Source organism: Felis catus, chromosome C1 (genome assembly GCF_018350175.1).
Source record: "Felis catus isolate Fca126 chromosome C1, F.catus_Fca126_mat1.0, whole genome shotgun sequence".
Taxonomy (NCBI): domain Eukaryota; kingdom Metazoa; phylum Chordata; class Mammalia; order Carnivora; family Felidae; genus Felis; species Felis catus.
In genome coordinates, this window is record NC_058375.1 from 148,833,221 (window position 1) to 148,846,197 (window position 12,977).

Here is a 12,977-nt window from a genome sequence, read left to right on the forward strand (position 1 = left end):
CATGTATGCTGTTTTTACTTAAGGGAACTGTATAGCACATCATCTTGTTAATTCCTCCACATTATCCAGATGCAGTCAAAATTTTGATTCAGTAATTTATCATTGGTCTTGATTAGACATTATTTTCACACATTCCATTAATAAATTCATCCCTCTAAGTCTTTTTTCTTTAATTCTCCAGCAGTACTTAGTTGATGCAGGAAAGGAAAATAGTTCTTTCTAGACTTTCTTAGCTAAATACTCCTGACATTGAGGGCAGAAGGAATGGTTGATGGTAAATTCTTTTTTGAGTGCCATTCTACAGCCTTATCAATATTTCTAGCATTCCTTACTGGTAAAAGGTAAACCTCAACCTGTATCTTCCTCTTATACATGTCCATTTCTGTGGCTTATGGTAGTTTCCCTTAAACACACACACACACACACACACACACACACCTCTATGGCCTTGCCTTCTTTTCTGTAGGCAACTCTTCAAAGCTAGCCCAACCACCTTGACTGAATCCCCTCCAAAATCTTTAGGGACCTTACACCATTAAATATTTTCTTCTCTTTATTCTTCAACCCCCCATCCCATTTTATTGACTCCTTCCCTTCAACCAAAAATTATCTCATGTCTTTCACATCTGAAAAATCCTTGGTCTTAGGAACTACCCTTTCTGCTAAGTCACAATGCTTAAAGCAGTCATATTCACTTTCTCACTTTCTAATTTTTCTCAGTCACAGCCTGGCTTCTGCTCCCATTCCTCTAATGAAACTGTGCTGGCTTTGGTTACCAATGGCATCTATGTTACCAAATCCAGAGAACACTCTCAGTCCTAACAGCACTAGATTCCTGCTGCCTTAACACTGTTTATCACTCCCTCCTTTTTGAAATGCTTAATTTTCTGGGCTTTTATTACTACATGACTAGAAAAGAGTTAACATTATGGGTCTGCCTGCTATCCTTTGAAAGGATGCTCACAAGTTTGGCCCTTGGTGTCTGGGAACTTGGATTTTGAAGGGTTTCCTTCATTCTGATAAGACTGGCTCACTAAACTGATATAACAATGTGGGTCATACTTTTCTTCTGTGAGTCTGGAATTTTGGCACATGCTATGCAGGGGGTGCCCATGTGACAGGCCTCGGCAAAAACACTGGGCATCAAGTCTCTAATGGGCTGCCCTAGTATATAACATATTTCTCGTATGTCCCAACTTATTGCTGGAAGAACTAAGCCCATTCTGTGTCACTCCCCTAGGAAAAGACTTTTAGAAACTTGAGCCTGGTTTTCTCTGGATTTTGGCCCTATGGCCTTTTTTCTTTGCTGGTTGTGCTTTGTTCCTTTTGCTGTAAGAATTCATAGGCATAGCATGACTAGATTCTGAGTTCTGTGAGCTCTCCTACTGAATCACAGATTCTGGAGGTGGTCTTGGGGATCCTTGACCCCCTTTAGAAGTCTTCTACCTCACTGACTATTCCTTCTTCAGCAAAAAGCCTTGTGAGATCTTAAATATTGACGTTCCCTGGGGTTCCAACCTCAGTCCACTACTCTTTTCACTAAATCAATCCTCCTGTGAAAACTTATCTACCTTATGACTTTAAATTATTGTTTAAATGCTAATAACTCCCAGATCTATATTTTAAAGACTAACTTCTTCAGGCTTCAGGTTTTTTAAGTTGATGTATTTGACAGAAAGAGAGAGAGAGAGAGAGAGAGAGAGAGAGAGAGAGAGAGAGAGAGGAGGAAGAGGCAGAGAGAGGAGACGGAGAGAGAGAGAATCCCAAGCAGGCTCCTCATGACATGGGACTCAAACCCACAAACTGTGAGATCATGACCTGAGCTGAAATGAAGAGTCCGATGCTCAACTGACTGAGCCATTCAGGTACCCCTGGGCTTCAGATTCTTAAATCCAACTGACTTCTCAAGTTCTGCATAGGCACCTCCAATTCAACATATCTAAAATAAGCCTACCATCATTTTCTATCTTCAACTATCTGTACTTCCTCCCCTCCTCCTCTATCATCTATTTACTCTGCTTCTCCTGATTTCTCTCAGTTAATGGCAACAATATCATGCAGTCTCCCAAGCCAGATAGTTGGGAATCAATCCTTCCCCTCTGTCAATCTACACAGCCCATCTTCAAATACTACTCATTCTTCCCACTGAGTATTTATTGAGTCCTTTCCTCCTTCTTCATCCCAACTACCATTGGTCTAGTTTCAGACCCCCTCACAATTCATCTAAACTATGGCAATATCTCCTGACTGATCTTCCCACCTCTGATCTTGCCCTACCCAAATCTATATCTATATTCCACTATATATAGTCACTTAAAACTCAAGTCTGACTATGCAACTGCTTCACTTATAACCCTTCAATGGTTCCTATCACCAAAAAAAGTATAAAAGCCTAGTTCACAGCTATTGGATAGGAGCCTGTCTAGTACCATTGAAGCACTTGTAATTCCTTTAAAGCAAAAAAGCATGTTGTGGTTTCAGGCTTCTGTCTCATGCTGTTCTCTCTGCCTGGAACATTTCTACAGATTCTTCCCCAGGCAACATGGAGCCCACTTTGTAGCCTCAGCTAATGAGTCCACAAAGCCTTTGTGAGAATTTAGTCCTCCAAAGGTTAAATGCCCTTCCTTTGTACTGTATAGTACATTGTAAATACTGCTATCAAATCAGTGAACACTTAACACATTACATTTGGTTACTGCAAATCTTCCTCAATGAGAACATAAAATGAGAGGGGATTTTCAGTGTCTTAATCATCTTTGGTCAAAAGTGGCCAGAGCTAGGCACATAATAAACTGGTATTTAAGAAATATATCAATCTCACTAAACCTGACAACACTTTTAAGGCATGAAGAATTTTACAAATGTAAGATATGATGCTAATAGATAAAAGAGAATACCTGAAATTAAGAATCCGCCTAGTTCTCTGGAGAATGCTCAAATCATTATATAAAAAGAAAAACCTCACTTCTTTTATTCAGTATAAGTGCCTTCTATGTGTAGGCACTGTATTCAATAGCGACCTGATTATCACAAAAAACTGTGTGAGGTGAATATTGTAACATACAGTTTTCAGAGGAAGAAACTGAGGCCGGTAATTGTCAAAATGGAGTTTGAACACAAATCCATTGGACTCCAAATTCTGTGTTATTGTCCCAATATGTTGTGCAATATTAGTTGAGTTTAAAATCAACCTAATTTGATTACCTCATCTTCACAGATATCAGTCTTCTTTCCTTTTTTGTCTTCTTTATCTTCTTCATCCTCATCATCTTCATCAGCTTGTTCATCACTATCATCGTCATCATCATCATCAAAATCACTGTCTCCTCCCTTCCTTCTTCGTTTGCGTCCTGGTGTGGGGGTGCCCAATGGATGCTGTTCTTCTCCAAGATCAATGCCACCTGACGTGTCTCTTTTGCCTGTTTTCTTAGCATGAATGATTCTGAGCCTTTAAATACGAAAAAAAATGATGATATGGAAGAAAAGCCTTCTCTCTGTATTTTTTAAAAAACATGAGTTTTATTTTTATTTTATTTTTTTTTTAATTTTTTTTTTTTAACATTTATTTATTTTTGAGACAGAGAGAGACAGAGCATGAACGGGGGAGGGGCAGAGAGAGAAGGAGACACAGAATCAGAAACAGTCTCCAGGCTCTGAGCCGTCAGCCCAGAGCCTGACGCGGGGCTCGAACTCACGGACCGCGAGATCGTGACCTGGCTGAAGTCGGACGCTTAACCGACTGCGCCACCCAGGCGCCCCAAAAAACATGAGTTTTAAATAAAAATACCATAAGGTATTTTTGCCAGTAAGGAATAAATCAATGACAGTGAAAATTGGAATTAAGGAAATTTAACAAATATGTTTCCTGAAATTATAGAATATATTAACTTTCAAGAATTATTCAGGATATCCCTTTGGAATTAGAACACATTTAAAAAAATAAAACTTAGAAGGCTGAAAAGATTAACTCTAGCAATGGCCAAGTGATAATTCCTGATCTCATACTATCAGACTGAATAAATTTCAATTCAAATTACTGCAAAGAAACTACCCTTTTAACATAGAAGTTGCATAATTTCCTGGCAGGAGGCTAATTAGGTTTTAATGCTGAATACATTTGGATATGTTAGACGCTCTGTAAAAGCAAACTTTAATTAGAAAGCAATTTTTAAAAAGAAGTAGTTCCAAACAGATTCTATTTATGACAAAAGCAACCGGATGGCAACAACAATCTTAGAAAATGTGATTGTTTGACTTCTTTGAAATAAAGATAAATGGACTGTCTTCTAAGTTTGAAGAATATGAGCTTAATGAATCTCATTATATCTCTTGTCCATTGTAAATTCTGACCCTGAGTTTCATTAATTTCACATCTCATCTTAATTAAGCTGTAACTTTTCTAATTCTTAGATGAAGTTCAAATTCTATCTTTGCAATTTCTATGTTTTACAGGGGAATTTGTACAAATGAAAACCAGTAAACTAATTTTAATAAAACAGGACTTACTTGCGAAGTTTACCTTCTACTACCCATTTATCTCTCCTCAGGTTTGACATATAATCAATGTTCTTGTCAATTTCACTGTCAATGCAAAAATTCATTAGAAGACATAAATTAATCAATTATGTGACACTTTGATAATTTGATTTTGTAATAAGCAAATTGATAGTTTTTCAGTTAGTAAAAATAATGATTGCCTATGAAGGCAAAAATAATTGAAAATTATATTAATATATTATCATAGCTTAGAGACATAGAGAAAACTTAAGATGTCCAATAATGGTAGAAATGCATGGCTCCAAAATATTTTGATTGATCCTTTTCATACAAAGGTAAAAGACTAAAACTAACATATTTAAATCTGTAAATAACAAATAGCAAGAACAAGATGAACATGGATTCATTCACCAAATCTTGAAATACGAGAGTGGAGAACTTACTTTGACTGTTGAATGAGGTTAAGTACTTTAAAAAAAAAGCACAAATAAATTGATAAACTAAAATTATTAATATTAAATTAGCACATAATAAAATAAAAAGTAGCCAGGTAATTCTAGGAATGCCTTACTAAGGAAAATCAGGTAGTCATCTATGATTGAAAGATGTCAAAAAAAGAAAAATTCTGGATTCTTTCATTGGTGCTGGATTCTGGCACCAGAGCAAAAATTAAAAAAGCAAAACAAAACATTTTTACATTTCCATATATAATTAACAAAATTATTATATAAACAAAAGACTATATTTATAGTCTTTTAAATATAGTTTAAAATAGTTTATTATATAAACAAAGACTATATTCAGTATGATCCCAATTTTTTAATAGACTTCAAAGAAATACATTAAGATATTATTAGCAGTAATTATCTCTGAATGGTAAGATTAACTGTAATTGTTTTCTTTGTGTTACTCTGTAATTTCAAACTTTCTGTAAGAAAATTTGTATTACTGTGTGATTAGACAAACTCAAAACAGAAAAGAATCACCAACAGAAAAGTCTAGGTATATGCTTACCTCACCACACTCTTACTGCATGCCAGTTCATTGATCAGGAAAGCCAAGACTGAGGCTTTCTGTGCTGGAGTATGAGCCTGAAAAGCTTTGGTTTTCAGGCTTTCCGTAAGCTCAGTTTGTCCACAATGGGCTTCCATAAAAATCTGCAAGATCTCGGAAACATTGTCTCGGTTCACACCAACATTCAGCAAATGTTCTCCAAGAGCTGTTTTGGCCTATAAAAGTTTGGCATTTTTATCAGTATTGATCGTAGCCATTCGTAACATAAAAACAGTAAGATTTTAAAATATCGATATCACATGATATAGATATTACTGACAAGGACTTTATTCACATTCGATCAGTAGCGCTGTGGGGAGTAGGTTCCAGAGCACTAGTACTGTGGTGTCACGGGTTCTATTGCCTGCTATACTGAATGGATAGGGAAATGGAGGAGTAATTAACAGGCACATCTGGGAGCTTCTCACTGTACAACATATCAAATGTGTATCTTAGTTGAAATTAAGATAAATTTTAATGTATTGGGTATCCACTGAGCACTACAGAGTTTTCATGTGCTGGTCTGTAGATGCTTTGATTAGCCTGAGTTATTCACAGTGATTCAGAGAGAACACAGTATAGTTGTGGAAAGCACGCATAAGTTCTAATTGCTTTATGAATTATGAATCCTGTTTTGTTTAATATCACATGGGTATTTCCTTAAGTCAACTTGGTTTTTGCTGTCAGCTAGAGAAAAAGAGGAATTTGGGAATGATCTATATTCCTTAGGTTCTGTGAATCAGATTTTTCTAGGTTTGTACCAATTTAACCTGAAGCAAATCTACATTTAACTCGGTGAGACATGTGGGAAAAAACTGGATCAGTCTATACAACCTTCTGCTAATATGCTAACACCAGCTAACAATTCACGGATAGTACAAATTTTAAAAAAATTTATATTTTGTTTTTTTTTACCTTGTATCCTGTAATTAGACCTGGATCACATACAGCAGCTGAGAGGAGCCTCACAAGCAAGTCTTGTACTTCACCCATGCTGTCCCCTATATTTAGCAATCCCTCTTGAAGAACACTCAGGTTTGGAACATCAATATTCACATCAAAGCCCAAAACTTTACCAAAGTTTCGTAAGAACTGCACCACCATGAGACAGTCTGAAAATGTACTTCCAGAGAGAACAAGTCCTGGAATACGAGGCAAATCTGGCAAAGGCTGAAAATAAAATAAAATAAAATAAAATAAATAATAAATAATTTAAAAGCCATGGTTTTATATCTTCTGAGGTAAAACAGGTTGCTATCTTTCTTTTTCCTGTATTATACCAGTGATTTTCCCTCTTGATTTTAAATCCCCTGGGGGCATTTCTACAACCCCATGGTATTAAGTATAGATAGGTTCTTGATTGCAAGTAACCAACAATAAATTTTGGGTGAACTCAACATGAACTTAGATTTCTGCAAAAGAGAACACTAACTTTAATTAACTTACATATTTATAAAACATAGTTTATATAGCTGGAGCAAAAATTAGATAACATAAGGAACAATTTGGGGGTGCCTGGGTGGCTCAGTCGGTTAAGCAACTTACTCTTGATCATGGCTTAGGTCATGATCTCATGATTCATGGGTTTTAACCCCGCATCTGTGCTGAAAGCATTGAGCCTACCTGGGGATTCTCTCTCTCTCTCTCTCTCTCTCTGCCCCTCCCCCCACTTGCTCTCTTTCTCTCTCAGAACAAATAAAAATGAACTTAAAAAAAAAGAAACATTTAATTCAGAGACTTTTTTCTTGAATCTTATCATACACACACATTTCCATATGATTCTAAAAATGTGTATGACAAAGCTAACAAAAGTAAGGCTTAAAATGAACATATATTTGATACAGTGCATATGGATTTAAATAAAAAGAAAGATGCAGGAAGATAAAGCTCATTTGATGTTAAAAAATATTTACTCACTATGAAGCTTATTAAATCTGTTAACTACTGTATATTCCCATTCTGGGCTTAGGAAATTTTCAACATCCAACTGAGTAAACCTAGTATGTATACTTTCACTTTTATTTACAAGCATTTATGCTAAGTAAATAAATAGAATATTAATACAATTAAATCCTCACTAGAGTGTTAAAAGTTTGCTTTAAGCACTTTATTTTGTTTTTGTTTTTAGGTTTTTTTTTTAATATTTATTTATCTTTGTGAGAGAGACACAGTGCTAGTGGAGGACAGGCAGAGAGAGAGGGAGGCACAGAATCCAAAGCAGGCTCCAGGCTCTGAGCTGTCAGCACAGGGGCCAAACTCATGAACCGTGAGATCATGACCTGAGCCAAAGTCGGTCACTTAACTGACTGAGGCACCCAGGCGCCCCACTTTAAGCACTTGAGAAGAGAGCCTGCACAAATCAAGAGACAATCATTATTTGTATATCAGATGGCTATGGCATATAAGTAAATATAGATGCTATTGATCAAGTATAATAGTATTAAGATAATATTGTAGAGATGATATGCAGTATCGATATAATTCTCCAGAAATACCATCTTCTTAGCTATAGTCAAACAAAATGGATCTCTATTCATAAACATGTGAAATCATGCCCGATACCAAGATTATTTTGCTCTTTCCACATGTTTACTTATATATGTTTACTTTATTATATATATATGAATATATTTTAGCCACATTACATGTCTGTGAAGCATGATAGAGGAGAAAACACATATGAGGTATTTTGGCTGGATATACTTCCTGGCTTTCAGTGTAATAAACAGTATGAACTCTGGAATTGAACAAACTAGAGACTGAATCCAAGTTGCCATTTATTAGCATGTTTGATCTTGGGCAAGTTCCTTAACCTCTTTGTGTCTCAGTTTTCCCATCTGTAAATGGCCATAATAAATACCAGTTCCACAGGACTATGGTGAGGATTAAATGAGAGAATTTATAAGGCACTTAGCACACTGCCTGGCATGTAGCAAACATAGTCAAAAGTTAGCTATAATTACTAAAGCATTGAAGGAGATTATAGATTATAAACCTTAGTTTATGTAAATATCTATAGGGGCGTGGTGAGGAGTTAGAGATTTCTGTACCTAAATGCCTGGAAAGAATCAAATGACACATAGAAATCCTATCTACTTCTATAATTCATCTTTATGGATTTCTTCAGTATTTCTACTTAAATTTAAAAAGGTTTAGGGGAGCCTGGGTGACTCGGTGGGTTAAGTGTCCAATTCTTGGTTTGGGATCAGGTCATGATCTCATGGTTTGTGAGTTCAAGCCCACCTCAGGGATTCTCTCTCTCCCTCTCTCTGCCCCTCCCTGGTGCATGCTCTCTCTCTCTCAAAATACATAAACCTACAAAAATAAAAATAAAAAGATTTACAGTGTTCCATTTACGTACTAAGAAGTACCATTATTAGTACAGGAGCTCTAGAGAGGTTTACTGGTGGCCATCCAGGAAACACAGATTGACCTAGACATGGAAATGTACGGCTCTGGTTAAAAACAAAAGGCTTTCATAATGGCAATTCTGGCAAAGGAATCAGGTGAGATACAGAAAAATTAAATTTATTAATGAAATGGTTACATAATAAATTACCTTTTGGTCTGCTAAGCACATGTCTTCATTAGGCTTCTTTAGTTCCTTTGCCATTTCTAATTCTAATCTTCGTTGCTCCAGTTTACGCTCTTTATTTAATCTTTTCTCATCACGTTTTTCTTGCTTCAGCCGTTCTTTTTCCTTAAAAATAAAACCATGTCCAAAAGTCTCTTTAATCACTGGATGTGTCTGAAAAATCTCCAGTTAACATTTAAAAAGTTAACAAAGTGTTATTATTTCCACAAACAGAATTCCCCTAAGAGATTTAGGAATAGACTTTGAACTACATAGAAACAATGACTTATTTTGCTTTTTAGTGTTTTCGCCCTTTGAATTTCAAATAGTCTTATGACTGTGTGTGTGTGTGTGTGTGTGTGTGTGTGTGTGTGTGTGTTTATATTATCGATACTAGTTTAACTCAGATTATTCCATTATTCAGAATTTATTCAATCCTTCCCCAGGTTACAATAAGAGAATGAAATACTTATTAATAAGAGCAGATATATAAAATGCACATGGCTAAATAAATAAAAAATATGGTTAGTTAATATTAATATAGGTTTTTGTGTAGCTCTAGGAAGCAAGGGAGGATTTACAACATGAAAGCAGAAGCAACATGCTTGAATTGCAAAAGCAGTTCTTTCAAAGTGCATTAGCTAGTCTTAAGATAGCACCTGTAACAAAATCAAAATATTATTTGCCACTATAAACAACACTTAAGGGAATGTAAAATGGATTCTGAAGGCAATGCCAAAAGCATTCAAAAAATATTTTCAGTAATGACAATAATATGGAAATAACTGTCCTGTCTCCCTGTTGTAGGAGATGACACACTGCTGGAAGAAGAAGTCACGATATTTTCTTTAATAGTATTAGTGTCATTATTTTATTGCCATGCCTCAAATACAATTCTTATTTAGAGGAGAAATAACAGTAGAATCATCAGGCGGTTCTAACCTACTACCTCACACATTTGACACATTAATGATGGGTTTACTTTTGTAAAGCAGGTCATGTCTCTTTCTTGATTAAAAATCTTTCAATTTTGTTTTAAATTTTTAACAAAATAAAGTCCAACTCTTTACTTTTGAATTAAAACTCTTCTTTTTCAATCTTATCTCCCATTTTTGTAGTTTATGTGGATTTAGTCCAACTATTTGCTATTCCTGATGAACATCTTGTTTCCTTACCTTCTTATATTGGTGCGTTCCAATCAGGAAGGTCATTACTCCCACCTAGTGGATCTGAATCCTAGTTAAACACTACCACCTCTTCTCTATTATCAATTTATCTTAATTCTCATAGCCCAACCTATAATTTTAACATTGCACTTACTGCTTCTTATTCTATAGTAGCATTTTTGCCCATATTCTAGCTATCTCTGTTTCCATTATCATGGCTAAGACAGCACATTGAGTGCTATGCCACAAGGAATAGGGGTAGGTGGGGGACAGAGAGGACTGGAGAGGATATATTCCAGGCAGAGTAGAGAAAGCACAGTGTATCTGAGAAATTGCTAGTAGTTTCCAGGGTGGAGTGTAGGTTGCAGGTTGAACAGTTGCTGAGTATCATGATACAGAGCCAGAGGCTGGGTCATGAGAGCCTTTTTATGATATGCTCACGTCACTGCTCATTTTTATACTGCCTCTAAATTTCTGGGTTACTGGTTCAAGCAGGCATTTGGAAGGAAAATGTTAAGGAAGCTACTCTGTGAGATTATTGACACCAAAAAAGCGCTACAACTAATCTTATTGATTATAACTAAAAGTTTCTGAGGGTCTAATGACACAAAATATACACAATTAACATGCAACATTCCCACAATGCAGTATAGATTTTTCAAATCAAATTATCATTGGTAGAACAATTTTTTCCCAGAGTTGGATTTTCAATTTATAAACACATGAAATGTTGCTCTAAGAATTTTTCCAGGGAAGGGAAAACTTTTTGGTCACTCAACAGAATAATAATGAATTATAATCACCAACAGGAAAAACAAATGTCTCATAGATTTCAAAGTGGCTGGTGTAAAATTTTCTACTATATAGGACTAACCCAGATTTCTAATCATTAAGAATCTTAATGATGTTCATAACAGTAATTACAAAACTAAAAATTGAGACTAAAATTCACTAAAAACTGTTGAAAATGGTCACCATTTCTTTTCAAAAAGAGAGAAAGGGCATGTGTGACCCTAATGCTCTCTTTGTTGTGCCAACTTCACATGGGTGGCAATCTGGGGGTATGTAACACTTCAATGATACATCAACAATGAGTTAAAGCGCATTTCCTGTCATGAGGTAAATATGCCTGACATTCTTGAATACCAGTTTTAGCTAGTGATAGGCAGTATTTTTTCCAGTTAAAAGCACGGCTATAATATGGAATAGAGAGTAAAATGACATCAATTTTTAAGATTAAAGAGAGCTTTTCAAGAAATCTTAGAAATTTGTAGGACCTTTATTACTTAAAGACAGGTATCCATTCTTATCTTGAAGTATTAGGGATACTTCTCAGGCAAGATGAAGTTTCTAAATGCATTGAATTTGGTGAATTTACTCACTAATTTATTTAATGAACCTTAATGAACTGTATAAGACTAATATAAATCCTGTGGTTCAGATACAAGATAACTTTCAAAGAACTAGAGCTTCTGGGTCCCCTCAACAATCAACTAAAATTTAAAATGGTTTATAAAGACAGTCACGATCTAGTCCCACACAAGTTTTGGTCTCCTATGTCATAATTCCCAGTTCATTTCCCATGCTCTGGTTACATTGTGTGATACACCTGTGTTGAGAAGATAATGTAACCAGATTGAGGCACTGTTTGGAGGAGGGGGAGGATGATGATGATGATGAAGAAAAAGGACAAGGAGGAGGACAGGGAGGAAGGGGAGAAGTAAAGAGAAGAGGAGGAAAAGGAGAAGAAGGAGAAAAGCAACAAAGCCAAGGTAGGTGCATACATATGGTGAAAACTAACTCTCTCTTTGCACCTTCCTCCTCTCTGCCCCACAGGTCATTTTGAGTTACAACACTGTACCTTTGTATACGCCATCTCCTCTGGCCTGTAATATAGAACTTCTCTTCCTTAACACAGAAATAAAGCCTGGTTTTTATTCTCCTCATAACTACTTCAGGCATTTTAATATTTCTCTTTTGGGGGGCTCCCATATAACTTAGCATTTATTGCACTGTGTGACAATTACTTGTCTAAAGTTGATCTTTTCCGCTTTAGTGTAAGCTTCTAGAGGTCAGAGGAACAAACTTATTCACCTATTTCTTTACGGACCTATTCAGTTCCCAGGAGTACAATCTGCCAGACACTTCAATGAAGTTTTTAATGATTTTATCTTTCTCCCGATCAAGCGTGTATGAGTTCAACTTTCCTCTCCCACTGGTCTCAATACTGTTCTTATTTCCATCTACAATAGTTGTCATATGTCTTTAACAGAAATATTCAGTGTGCCTTAGCAAATAAAAATTATTTAAACATTGATTAATTTGCTGAATGATTAATTCCACAAATGCCATATAAATAATGATGTTAACATTTGTACTAGTCATTAAACATATTCGATGGTCAATTTTTTCCTCTATTTTTTATATTTCATTCTGTGGACAAACATAACTGATGTCTTCTATTTTCAATTATACACAAAAGTAGATTTTAATACAAATTAATAATATCCTACCTATATTTGCAAATTTCAAAATATCTAAGACATATTTCCCACATCTACTCCAAAATTATTAATTTCTTAATCATTTTAATTGCATACATTATGATTGGATGTGCTTGCAAATACACCTTCCCCATATCAAAATTAAATAGATTTCTTATTATCTGATACTTTTTTCCAGAAACT

The 12,977-nt window shown here is 35.4% G+C and overlaps 1 protein-coding gene across 26 annotated transcripts in view; it reads right to left on the reverse strand.

The window, feature by feature from the left end:
• BAZ2B (bromodomain adjacent to zinc finger domain 2B) overlaps positions 1–12,977 on the reverse strand; it is a 500,560-nt gene that overhangs the window by 108,247 nt on the left and 379,336 nt on the right. For all 26 annotated transcript variants that reach the window (XM_023259353.2, XM_023259354.2, XM_023259351.2 and 23 more), the window contains 5 exons: positions 9,110–9,250; positions 6,466–6,720; positions 5,512–5,726; positions 4,507–4,581; positions 3,205–3,448 (listed from right to left, as the gene is read on the reverse strand). In XM_023259353.2, the coding sequence (XP_023115121.1) occupies positions 3,205–3,448; positions 4,507–4,581; positions 5,512–5,726; positions 6,466–6,720; positions 9,110–9,250 (930 nt within the window). The remainder of the gene's footprint in view (positions 1–3,204; positions 3,449–4,506; positions 4,582–5,511; positions 5,727–6,465; positions 6,721–9,109; positions 9,251–12,977) is intronic.